The sequence below is a fragment of the Sardina pilchardus genome, chromosome 13, assembly GCF_963854185.1.
Source record: "Sardina pilchardus chromosome 13, fSarPil1.1, whole genome shotgun sequence".
Classification (NCBI taxonomy): Eukaryota; Metazoa; Chordata; class Actinopteri; order Clupeiformes; family Clupeidae; genus Sardina; species Sardina pilchardus.
The window spans coordinates 27,600,324-27,611,936 of record NC_085006.1 but is presented as its reverse complement, the minus strand read 5'-3'; the positions used below and the strand labels follow the sequence as shown (position 1 = coordinate 27,611,936).

Here is an 11,613-nt window from a genome sequence, read left to right as displayed (position 1 = left end):
CTGTCATTTCGTCCATCGTATATTTCTGGCGATAGAATAGGCCTACATTGACATAATCCACTTCTGTGTGATAAGGTTGTGTGTGTCACTGCCACAAAAGATGGTGTAGGCTACCAGAACGGCACAATACAAACCAACCACGATTCATGTTGATTCTCGAACGTGCCTGCGCGTTGGCGGTGATGATTGGTGAAGTGCGTATGTGTGTATCAGGGAACGTGTGCGTATGCATGTGTGTGTGTGTGTATGTGTGTGTGAGTGTGTGTGTGAGTAAAAGAGAGAAAAAGAGCAAAATGAGGAGGAGGAGGGCGGAAGCGGGGGTTCAGTTTATATAGGCTGCCTACTATTGGACTGTCGAGAGGCACGCACACTATTGCAGAGGCGATGCGTCTACTGGGCTGTATTACGCTGGAGAACTGAAAAGATGCGCTGTCAAATCCACTGAATAACCGTGGGGAGATGGAGGAAATATATGCGTTCATATCAGTGAAGAGAGACCATTTTTACGTCTTTAATCTTCGTGGTTAAATGACTACATTACAGTGGTTAAGACGTATTCTCGGGGAACCGTGTGTGTTTTTTGGGATACTGAGGAAGAACATGGGAGAGATGTGTATTTTCTCACGAGGCTGTCGACGTCCTCATTACGCACTGCGATTTAAATAGTGCATCATCCTGTGTAGCGTGTGACATTTACGAGAATCGAGATCACGACTTGCACCGCACCGGCCAGGTAAGAGAGCCGGATGGCGTCTTTAAATGAATCATCTCTCTGGTGCTGTACTAGCAGTCCTGTACAAAATCTACCGCATAACTGATTCTTTAGCTTCGTTGTTGTGTGCCGATAGCCGCTGCTGAAAACATAACTGTGTATCACATTTATGAGATGTACAAGCAGAGCGTACCATCATGGAGCTGTTTCAATGCAGTGCTCTATTCTTCTGTCCGGTAGAGTCTTGTGACATGGTATATAGCCTATGTAGGTTATGGGCTTCTACTCATTTAGTCACAATATGGGATTGATTATTTGATTCGTTATTGTTATTATTATTACCGTATTATTATTATTATTTAGCTCACTCATTGCAGATGTATGGATTTTGGCATGCCTGAAAATTACTAAATTAATATCAGTAGCATTTAGAGGTACCATGTCATCATACACTGTTTAAAATCACACATGTGCTTGTGTGTGCATGAGGATGCACTGTTAATAAGGGCGGGGGTGGGGGGTGGGGGGGGCATAAACCTGTTGTTTTCATATACTGACAAGAACTACAACAGGTGATCATGGGTTTTTTTTTTCTTCTATCTTCAGCACCTGATCCAGCACTCTTGAGAGTTCACCTGGCTCCGAGTCGGACACGGGAATGCTTCAGCAGAACAACAACAACAACTACCCATGCCTGGACCGCGCAGTCCTCCAGGACAGGGGCAAGAGCGGCGTGCCGTTTGCCGGCCCGCTGGACTTTGGCGACATGTCGCTCATCAAGACCCTGCGGGCGTGGGCCCGAAGCGGCTTGAGTGCCAAGGCGAGGGGTGGCACTGCCCCTTTGCATCATCACCTCGCCAAATCGTGCCAACCAAGCAGCGGGTCAGATCAAGGGGCTCCAGGGGCTGCCCTCAGCATCAGGCCCGCCGCGAGCGGCTCCGTGAGAGGGGCCGTTGGGGGAGGCGGGCAAGCGGGCCTGGGCGCGCTGGTTACCGTGGCGACGCTGAAGGCCTCTGAGGGTGGGCGCCAGACGCAGACGCGTTGCCTCCTCCTGAAGGCCGAGGGCCGGAACTACGTGTGTGCCGTCAGTGGTGCCAACCGGGGCGGCCCGACACCCCCGTCCCGCGCCACCCTGGTGGGCAGCTGGTTGCGAGAGACCGTGGTCGGGTCCAGAGACGCCACGGGAGCGAAGAGCGCGGCTCAGAGCGGGCAGTGCGACGGAGAGGTGTTTCGCGTGAAGCCCAGGCCGGCGAAGAAGTGGCGGAAGCTGAGCAACTCGCCCGCCGCGATCGCCACGAACGCCGACACGGCTCAGAGCGAGAAGGACTGTGATGGCAGCCCTCACGAGCTGGAGGAGACCCAGCCGCAGCAGCAGCAGCAGCAGCAGCATGGGGCCAAGAGAAACTGTGTGAGCGCCCGGCTCAACATTCACGGGAGGAAAGCCAGAGGGTCGGCTCAAAGGGGGAGCGGGCGGACGAGCGACAGGAGAGGGGCGGCGAGGACGGCGTCCAAGCAGGACGGTTCGCACGACGCCGTCGCGCAGGCGAAGGAGAACGTGGACATCATTAACGTCCCCCGTGCCGAGCACTGCTCCCGAACGGTAAGAGCCGACCTGAAGAAGACCTGGACGGACTGCACCACGGCTGGATCTGAGTCTAAAGGGGAGGCCAACAGAGTTGTCACTGAGCCCCGTTGCCAAATCAGCCATCTGAATGAATCCCCAGACAAAGAGGAGAAAGAGATCTCTCTTCACATCAACAGCTTAGGAGAAGCAGAGGAAGAGGCTACCGTGTCCCTGGACAGAACTGGCAACACAGCGTGTAGCGTGACGGAGACACGTGAGATGACAAAACAGAGAGTGGAAGAACCTACGGAGGAGTCTCTGCCCAGTAGATGGGTCAGCAACCTCAGTCCTGGAAGACGCTGCTGCACTGAGTTGGGCCTGGAGAAACAACACTGCTGTTGTAAGGATGAAGACACGGGTTTTACAAACAGCAAAGACCTGCCCCAACCGGAGCCCTCCGATAAAACAGACCAAGAGGAATTAGAGGCTCTCAATAGGCTGGCGTTGTTAGATATAAACCCCCCTTATGGATGTGTGTGTGTGGAAAGGGACTCTAGAGGAGGAGACAAAGTAGATGGCAGAGTTGAGAATGGCCCTAAATCAAATCTTCTCAGCGAGTCTCCGCAGACGGAGACGGAGACGGAGACGGAGAGGGAGCAGGCACCGCAGGGGCTGGTGAGCGCGGAGGCCCGATCTGGGCAGAATCCAGATGAGGCTCACGCAGCAGCAGCGACGGCGGCGGAGGAGGAGGAGGAGGAGGAGGAGGAGGAGGAGGAGGAGGAGGATCATGGGAAGGAGAGGCAGCGTTCAGCAGGGGCTCTCAGAACCTTTGCACTCGCCGAGGGAGAAGGAGGAGGAGGAGGAGGAGGAGGTGGCGGCGGGGAACAGCAGGACTTGGGGATTAGATCAGCCGATAACAATCCCCCTTGGACAGCTCCCACGGCGAGCAACACAGCCAGGACCGGCGCCGATCCCGCTGTGAGAGCCCCCTCCACCGCCGAAATCACCACCACCACCACTGCTGCTACCGCTACCGCTACCGCCGCCACCATCACACATGCTCCCCCTAATCCTGCCCCCCCGGGAGCCATGGCAACAGGCCTCCCAGGCCCGAGGAGGGAGAAGGCGGAGGCCGAAGGTGGGGCGAGCGAGGCCAGAGAGGCCGAGGTCAGCGCAGCGGCTGAGCCGCAGAGTGAGGGGCAGCCGAGGGAGCCAAGCGCGCCGGAGACCCACGCAACCACCACAGTGGACACAGACGGCCAGAGCCTCGGAGGAGGAGGAGGAGGAGGAGGAGGAGGAAGAGGGGGAGAGTGGGAGGGTGAAGAGGAGGAGGAGGATGAGTTCGGAGGGTTCATGCAGGCAGGCGAGGCCCCGGTCTGGGAGGACGGCTTCGCTGAGTTCCACCAAGTGCCTTGTGGGAAAGTGGAGGTTTCTGGTAAGTCCTTGCGGCTTTGCGCGCGGCTTGTGTGGCTAAGAGGCTGATCTTAAGTCTCAGCTGAAGAATTGTTTGTACACTCATACAAACATGTGGAGATACAGAAATCTGGGGCAGTATCAAAAGGCAGGTGTTAAAGGGAAAGCTTTTTTTAAACATTGCTTTGTGCCAGACGGGAGGAAGAGGAAGAGGGGGCCTATAATTAGATGAACGGCCGACTGGCGCGCCACCTCAAACTCAACTCACCTAGAAAACGGAGGAAGTGACAGAGTAGGGCCAGAGTAGGGCCAGAGTAGGGCCAGCTCTTTTGTTTGCGTTCTCACATGCCGGCATGCGTGCAGTCCCACGGCTCTCGACATTATTCAGCCACGTCTACTTTGACCTGAATTCTTACCACCCGACCCCCCCCCCCCATCCAGAACCACCCCCCCACTCCCCCCATCCTCCTCCCAGCCCCAGCCCAAACCCATGTGAAGGTATTAATTATTGAGGACTCCTGCAGTAATGTCACCCTCACTGGGGCCGCTCAGGGCTGTAAGCCGGTGTACGCCTCGGGCGTGATGGGGAGAGAGAGAGGGAGAGAGAGAGAAAGAGAGACTGAAAGAGGAAGAGAGAGGGAGAGAGAGAGAGAGAGAGGGAGAGAGAGAGGCTTACCCAAGACCTCAGGGACAAGGATGAGCTTCTCACAGCCTACCAACACTCATCATAGGCATGCAAACAGCGTACGCAGATTCAGTCCCAACAAGGAATAGTGTCACTCTCTGGCAGAGAAGAGTTGCAGATCCTCTGACACAGCTGCACACATACATGTAGTCATGTGTGCTAAGGCTGACAATAAGGTTTACTGTTTTTGTTGATTAACCGGTCACATATTTTCTGGACTAATTGATTAGTTGTCAGATGGTGAAATGTCAATCTGTTTCCCGAAGGCTAAGATGACTTCCTCAAGTGACTTGTTTTGTCCACGCCCCAGAGATATTCAGTTTATTGTCACAGAGGAGTAAATAAATAATATTCAAATATTTGCCGATTAATTCAATTGTTGACAACTAATTGATTAATTGATTGAGGAGCTCTAATATAAAACTCACACACATGATCTACCACATAATAATACACACATCCTTTTCTTGATATCCCTACAGAATATCTCAATTTCTTTTTGTCTTCCTTTGTCTCTAATGGATACTTAGCCAAATTATTATTATCTGCAATGTGCCTTAAGAGACAGCCAGGTGGTGATTTGAATTAGACACCGCGCACAGCCCAGCCTTCAGAATTAATCTGACACGTTTTTATGTTGTTACTCAAGAGGTGCACATTATTTCCAAATTAGAGATTAACACTGAATAATGCCCTGCCTCGTCCAATCAGTTGTGTCTTGTGTGCAGATGTTATACAATGCAATCACTATCCGCAGATGCTCGTTATGTCCCCAAACAGTTATCACTAACATTAATTGACTTGACCACAACAAAAAGCAGCATTAAAGAAGAGTAAAGAAGGTTTTTTTGATGTTGCTAAATGTTGTCCTTCATGTCTACTGGGCTGAACCTGCAGACAAAGGTAACGTGTCATCCTGGCAATCTGATTGGACAGCAAGCTCATTCCACCAATCAGACGTCTCTTGGGCCGCCTTCAGCCAAGACCAAGATAGCCAGGGCGGCGTTGACGAGATAGCATCTGGACAATGGTGGCCGCAGACAGTCATGGAGGACGAGGGAGATGATCTTAATGCAGTAAGCTACCATCTCAAAGTACTGTGACTTTTAATGATCCCTCGCCTCCCCCTCAGTGTTGTTTCTCTGGAGTTTAAATGGATCTTTCTGTGGGGGACTCTTTCTTGTGGCTTGAATGGAGAGCTGACAGTTTTGTCAGCTTGTCTGTGTTGCAGTTAAAACGATCTCAAAATGATAAATTGAAGACGGCTTTGAAGTTGAACATCTTTCAGCCCATGCTAATTGGTAGGAGTGAGCAATTACTTCTGAGATAGGGCATATTTAAAAATTCTCCAGTTTTGTCCAATTTAAATAATGAAGCGCATTGAAACTGAATAATTTAACGGTAGTTGCATTCATCTATGCCACAGTCATAAGAAAGCTGTGGAAAAGTAAGCCTAATTAATTTAAAGATGGTCTGTTTACTATTCTCAAGCTTTAGCCTCAGATTGGCACAGACAATTTCTTATCTCCAAATAAGCTTATGCGCTGAATGGTTGTACTGTGAGTAGTTTCCTCCCTTGTTAACAGTATAACAGAGCTGTTTTAGCTAAATTTAGGGACTGCCGAAACTGAATTACAGGGGAGGAGAGGTCAGACTCTTCCTGCATCCTTAACCCATGATCTCCCGTGTTGCCAGAGCAACCATCTATCCGTGCACAGCAACAGAGTGGTAGCTGGTCTGATATCAGTCCCTCCAGGATTCTGTTTTCACACAATCGTTATTTTTTTTTTTTTTTTTAAATACTTCCAGAAAAAGTCATGAATGATTTATAATTGATTTTATTTAAATCAAAATCAGCAATATTTTTAACTGCATCTTTTGAGAATATCCACTGCAGCTAACATTGGCCACTACTATCACAATAAAGCCATGTAGGGTCTGGGAGGGATCATGGTACTGTATACTGTAGTGTGGATCTGCCGCATCCAGGCCAAAGCAGAACCAAATCTGGCCCAGTTGGAGACTCTTTGTGCCTGTTCTAGCCTGGAAGTGAGAAGTCTCTACAGTATGTCCAAATCAAAGGTGTTCAGACTTGCTTTATGCCCCATGATGTCAATATGCCACGCCATCTAGCACCAAGATGGTGCCCAGTTAGTCAAAACCGAAATAATCAGGGTCATAAGCAGAAATGTTATACAGTATATCAAGCCTTCTGGTGCCCATTGACAATGCCTCCAGACTCCTTTTTGCATCAGAATGAGTTTATAAGCCAGTATAAGGTGAAAGAACTGAGTTGTGTTGCTTTGATATTCATTACTATTGATCAGTGTAATTGGCATACATTATATGTATGTCATTCAGTTTGCACTGTGTTGTGACAGATTAAAATGTCAGATGTTGGACATTTTATAAAGTAATACAACTGACTTGCTACTGGTTTTACCCTAAGCAAGGATTCTAATTTGCCTACTTCTGTCATGGGTTTTGTGCAGCCAAGGGTGTTTCTAGAGGCCTTCCCACCTGTGCCGAGCACGACCTTTGACCTCAATGGAATTCCAACACTGAAACAGCTCCTGCAGGGGGCTGCGGAACAGAACAGAGCCTCTGAGGATTATGGGTATGTGAGAAGCAAAGAGAATAAGAACAAGTGTTTGTTGTGCAGATCTCGAGCAGGCCCCAGCAGAATGCATGATCTGTATATCAAAGGGATGGGCTCCATGGTTATGAGAGTGCAAGATGAGACAATCAAAGCAGATATGCATGTGATTTCCATAGCAAAGGCACATCCTGTGTGTAATCCTCTTGTTCTTGTATTGGTTTCCCAAGGTCAGACAGAACCTCAGGAATCTTATGTGTTGCCATGTGATTGCATTTCCATAGTGCAACCCTGAAATGTAAATTTTCCATAAATGACTTTGGGTGTTCAAACAAGGCGGGAATATTTGGACACAGAAGAGACAGATTGCACACAGAATAATTAACCAGCCAAGATTGACTGTGCCTCAAGCAAGCATGCAAACAAGAAAGAATTGATTCTACAGATTGTGTGTGTGTGTGTGTGTGTGTGTGTGTGTGTGTGTGTGTTTGTGTGTGTGTGTGTGTGTGTGTGTGTGTGTGTGTGTGTGTGTGTGTGTGTGTGTGTGTGTGTGTGTGTGTGTGTGTGTGTGTGTGTGTGTGTGTGTGTGTGTGTGTGTGTGTGTGTGTGTGTATGTGTGTGTGTGTATCTCCATGCTGTAGGCTCTTTGTTTATAGCCATTGATGAAATATGCATTTGCTTACTCCATGCAGACAGAAGGAGATATCATGTGCTGCTTTTGATGTCTCTCTCTAAAACTAGAACTCACGTCCCTCTAGTGGTGCATAAGAGGAACTGTCCGTGCCTCACAACAACCTAGTCAGACGAAATGACAGCTTGCAGATGAAGTTATGTCTGAATAAAATGTATAGCAGTGTAGTGAAGGTATATCATTCAATATTAGTTATAAAATAGCATCAACATCAACACTTACATATAAAAACAGCAAAAACAATGAGAAACCAGACCAGACTAGAGCTTTGTCAGGGATAAATCAAGCCCTGTTGAACATGTTGTGGGGGTGCTTGTTAGCCCTGAATATATGTCAACGGCTGGGAATTTCTGTCCCAATGGCTTTCAAACATTAACAGTAAAGGGTTAGCTGCAGTTCATTATCTGACCACAGTTTTACATAGTGGGGGCGCTGTGGAGCTCAATCAACAGGCCCATGACACAAGTAAATAGCTCAGGGTCACTTTTAAGTCTACCACCCAGATTAATTTGTGACTCTTTGTAGGGGAAGAATTTGGGCAGCCCTGCTTAGAGGCATCACAAGACTGCATTGTAGTGCCGTGGCACTGCACATTGTTGACTCTGACATCTCTACTTGTTAGGGAGACAAGCCTGCTGGAAGGCTTCCAGGACTTGAACAAGATGTTTGGCCTGAAGCACAAACGGACTGAATCTCCTTCCTGGAAGCGCCTGCTGACATCTCTGCAGGTGGATTCCCGTCGTTCAGTAGGTGTTTGTAGCTTTATTTCCTTTTGTTTTCCACAAACTGCCACAACGGGCTGTTGGTGTTTAGCAACTGAAGTGCCTAATTATGATTCATCCAATTACATAATAGCCTTACGGCAACACGTGCCCTGTTAAGTCATTCATTCATGAAACACGATTGAATCTACAGTGTTAATTATTTAACACGGAAGTGAACACATGTTAATGTTAAAGAAAATGGAAATGTTGCTTTTATGAATTATGAAAATGAATGAATACATTCATTTTAATGATCACCGCAGAAGAGAGAACAGCACAAAAATCATATAACCCAACCTAGTCATTGTTACTATTCTTTACTTTTACTTCAATACTACATCTTTGTAAATTGAATTTTTCTTTTTAATTTCTTTTTATTTTCTATTTAATTTTGACTTATTTTGTACTGTTATTTTTTGTTATATTGTTGTGACAGACTTCGTCCTCAATCATTAATGATACTGAATTACTCTCTGTTATGCAGTTGTTTTGTATTTATAGTCCAAGCCATGACGAGTATTTAAAGAGAAACTATGCAGGATTGGCGATATCATCTTAAGTTTCGGTTTCGTTTTTCATTTTCGCTCGTTTTATGCTTTTATGCATATTTCTCTGCAGAGCTTCCCCGACAGCTTTTATGCATATTTCTCTGCAGAGCTTCCCCGACAGCTTTAGCGTGTATATTTATACATATATAGGCTATATATAAATATATAAATTGCAAGCGTGGTTCTTCTTGTTCTTTATGCGTCTCAGCCTTCCAGATGTAAACAGGGAACGATCGTCTCCTGAACAAACTGCAAGGTTGCAATAGCGGATAGGGACACTGGGGGCGGGAGGAAATATTACTGTTTTCGATAAAACTGGTCAGTCAAGCAAAACAACGATTTCTAAGCGATTTTATGACTATGAAAAAGTTGCATAGGGTCTCTTTAAGACAGTTGTGTTAAGTACAAATATTCTGTAACTGTAAGGGGAGCTCACTAGTAAAAACGGAAACTGCATTGGATACATTTGCATTTATTCATTTATCCAAAGTGACTTAAAGCAACACTAAAGCACTTTGTCTCTGTCACACACACGCTATTTGTTTATCCATCAAATAACAGACAAGGTAGAATATGTTGCATGATTTTATGAACGTATGATGTATTGCGACATCGAAGCAAGTCAAGTAGTTTCTGATGTCTTATTTAATCGAACTACAGATACACTACCCCACCTCGTAAAGTTACATAGTGCGGTTATAGCCGATAGAGGGCCGCGAAGTGAAAGCTGAAGTGCCGTTCACCCTGTTATGAGTTTAACCGCTGAAATGATTTTGGAAACATTATTTTAAGGTACGAAAAACTCTTTAGTGTTGCTTTAAATACTGTATGTCAATTCTATTACAATACATTGTCCCCGCAGCAACTTGGGGTTAAGTGCCTTGCTCAAGGGCACAGCGGTGGAAGCCAGGAATTGAACCCACAACTTTTTTTTTTTTTTTAAAGTATATTTTTTGGCCTTTTTGCCTTTATTATGATAGGACAGTGAAGATGTAGACAGGAAACAAGTGGGAGAGAGAGATGGGGTGGGATCGGGATATGACCGCAGGCCGGATTCGAACCTGGGTCCCCGTGGGCACTCGGATCCGTAAATGGTATGGACGCTGTAGCCTGCTGCGCCACAGCGCCCCCCTTGAACCCACAACTTTTAAGGCCACTGCACGCCAGCCCAGCTCCTTAACCACTACGCTACCTGTATCACCGCCCCAGGGTTACCTTTAAATAATCACATTATTGCTAAAGCTATTTTCGTTCACTTCTCTCTCCAGACCCATCTGAAGGACCTGCCTCAAGGTCATGACCTCAGCACTGGGCATCCTGTGGTCAGCCTCCAAGTCCCACTGACCAGCAAGAGGAGGCTCTCATACGACCTGAACAGGAACCTTCTGCCGTGAATTCCCACAACGCACCTCTGCCTGACGCCCTCTCTCCGTCTTTCTCTCTCTCTCTCCATCTCTCTTTCTCTCTCTCCCTCTCTCTATTGCGGCGAGATCTCCTCAACCAAAACAACTTATGATGCAAGACAGACAAAAAACAAAAAATGTTGAGAGGTTCCATTTGTTTTGTTTGGTTGGTTTTACTGGGCTCATAACTATTTTAATTTGGGGTTCTTGATCCTTTTTGTTCCATAGTCCTTATAGTCATCTCTCACTAATAATGTCCAATCCTACAGTGTGACTGTACTGTACGATTTATCCCCATTTAAAGGAAAGAATGAGGATCACTAACATCATTCACACGCCTGATTAAAACTGGATGAGTTCATGTGTCATCAGTGCCAATTGAGCTGGGAGGTTTACCTGGCTCAGAGCTGGCCCTAGTCCGGTTCAGCCTACCAGTAAACTGCTAGCTGATGATGTTTCTTGCATCAACACAGTGACCACCACAACACTTAGTGATAATTCTGTTTAGTAAAGAAATACAGTACATGTATTTCCCATTAGGTCTTAAGGAGCTGCCTCTGTTTTCATTTGTTACACCGTGTATAAGAGTCAAAGGCTAGCCTGATGTTTCCCATTGCAATCATGAAACATTCATACAGTATATTTGTGCCAGTATGGGTTCCTTTTATCATAGTTTTATCAACAAGCTTGAGTTGAACAGCAGTGCCCTATGAGGACAAAGATCCAAGACACACAGGATTGCGTGTCTAAGCAGAAAATGTTAACAGAAAAGCCTTCATGCTCCACTAAGACTCTGACCACTTCCTGCTCCAATGTGAATGTTTGTAGTGTCATGTCGTACGGCTCATTGAAATCTGAAGTGTTTGTGTGATATTTTTACATTAATTCACCAAGGAAAAAAACTATTTTTTTCTGGGTTGTTTGAAGGGCAACTTTTAACATTTTAAATTAAGCTTGTTATTCGTGTTGAAACAACAGAAAGTGTTATGTGGCCATGTAGTTTACACTTTTTCCCATCTTTGACCAAATTATAATAATTTTTTCTTTCATTGTCTTGCTGAAGTTTCATTTGGGATTATTAAACTTTTTATGAGCACCTGTGTAGCCTACTGGATTAATAAATGAGAGGGAAACCGTAGTCTTCCAACATGAGTCAAGTGTTGACCCTCAAAATATACTGCACCTCAAAAGATGGTGCTTCATGAATGATCTCTTTGAAAAACTGAGAACTCAGGCA

The 11,613-nt window shown here is 46.4% G+C and overlaps 1 protein-coding gene across 1 annotated transcript; it reads left to right on the top strand.

The window, feature by feature from the left end:
• The first annotated feature begins 495 nt into the window (after window positions 1-495).
• si:ch211-14c7.2 (uncharacterized) lies at window positions 496-10,660 on the top strand. The gene is made up of 7 exons (XM_062552022.1): window positions 496-733; window positions 1,319-2,951; window positions 3,120-3,711; window positions 5,272-5,450; window positions 6,867-6,991; window positions 8,284-8,407; window positions 10,242-10,660. Exons 2-7 carry the CDS (start codon window positions 1,371-1,373, stop codon window positions 10,365-10,367), a joined length of 2,727 nt encoding a protein of 908 aa, XP_062408006.1. The 5' UTR covers window positions 496-733; window positions 1,319-1,370; the 3' UTR covers window positions 10,368-10,660.
• The last annotated feature ends 953 nt before the right edge of the window (window positions 10,661-11,613 follow it).

Bases quoted from the DNA above. Each gene is read 5' to 3' on its own strand.
- si:ch211-14c7.2 (XM_062552022.1), top strand. From the start codon at position 1,371: ATGCTTCAGCAGAACAACAACAACAACTACCCATGCCTGGACCGCGCA. The intron at 2,952-3,119 runs GTGAGCGCGGAG...GCACTCGCCGAG, and splicing joins AGCAGGCACCGCAGGGGCTG to GGAGAAGGAGGAGGAGGAGG. The intron at 3,712-5,271 runs GTAAGTCCTTGC...CTGAACCTGCAG, and splicing joins TGGGAAAGTGGAGGTTTCTG to ACAAAGGTAACGTGTCATCC.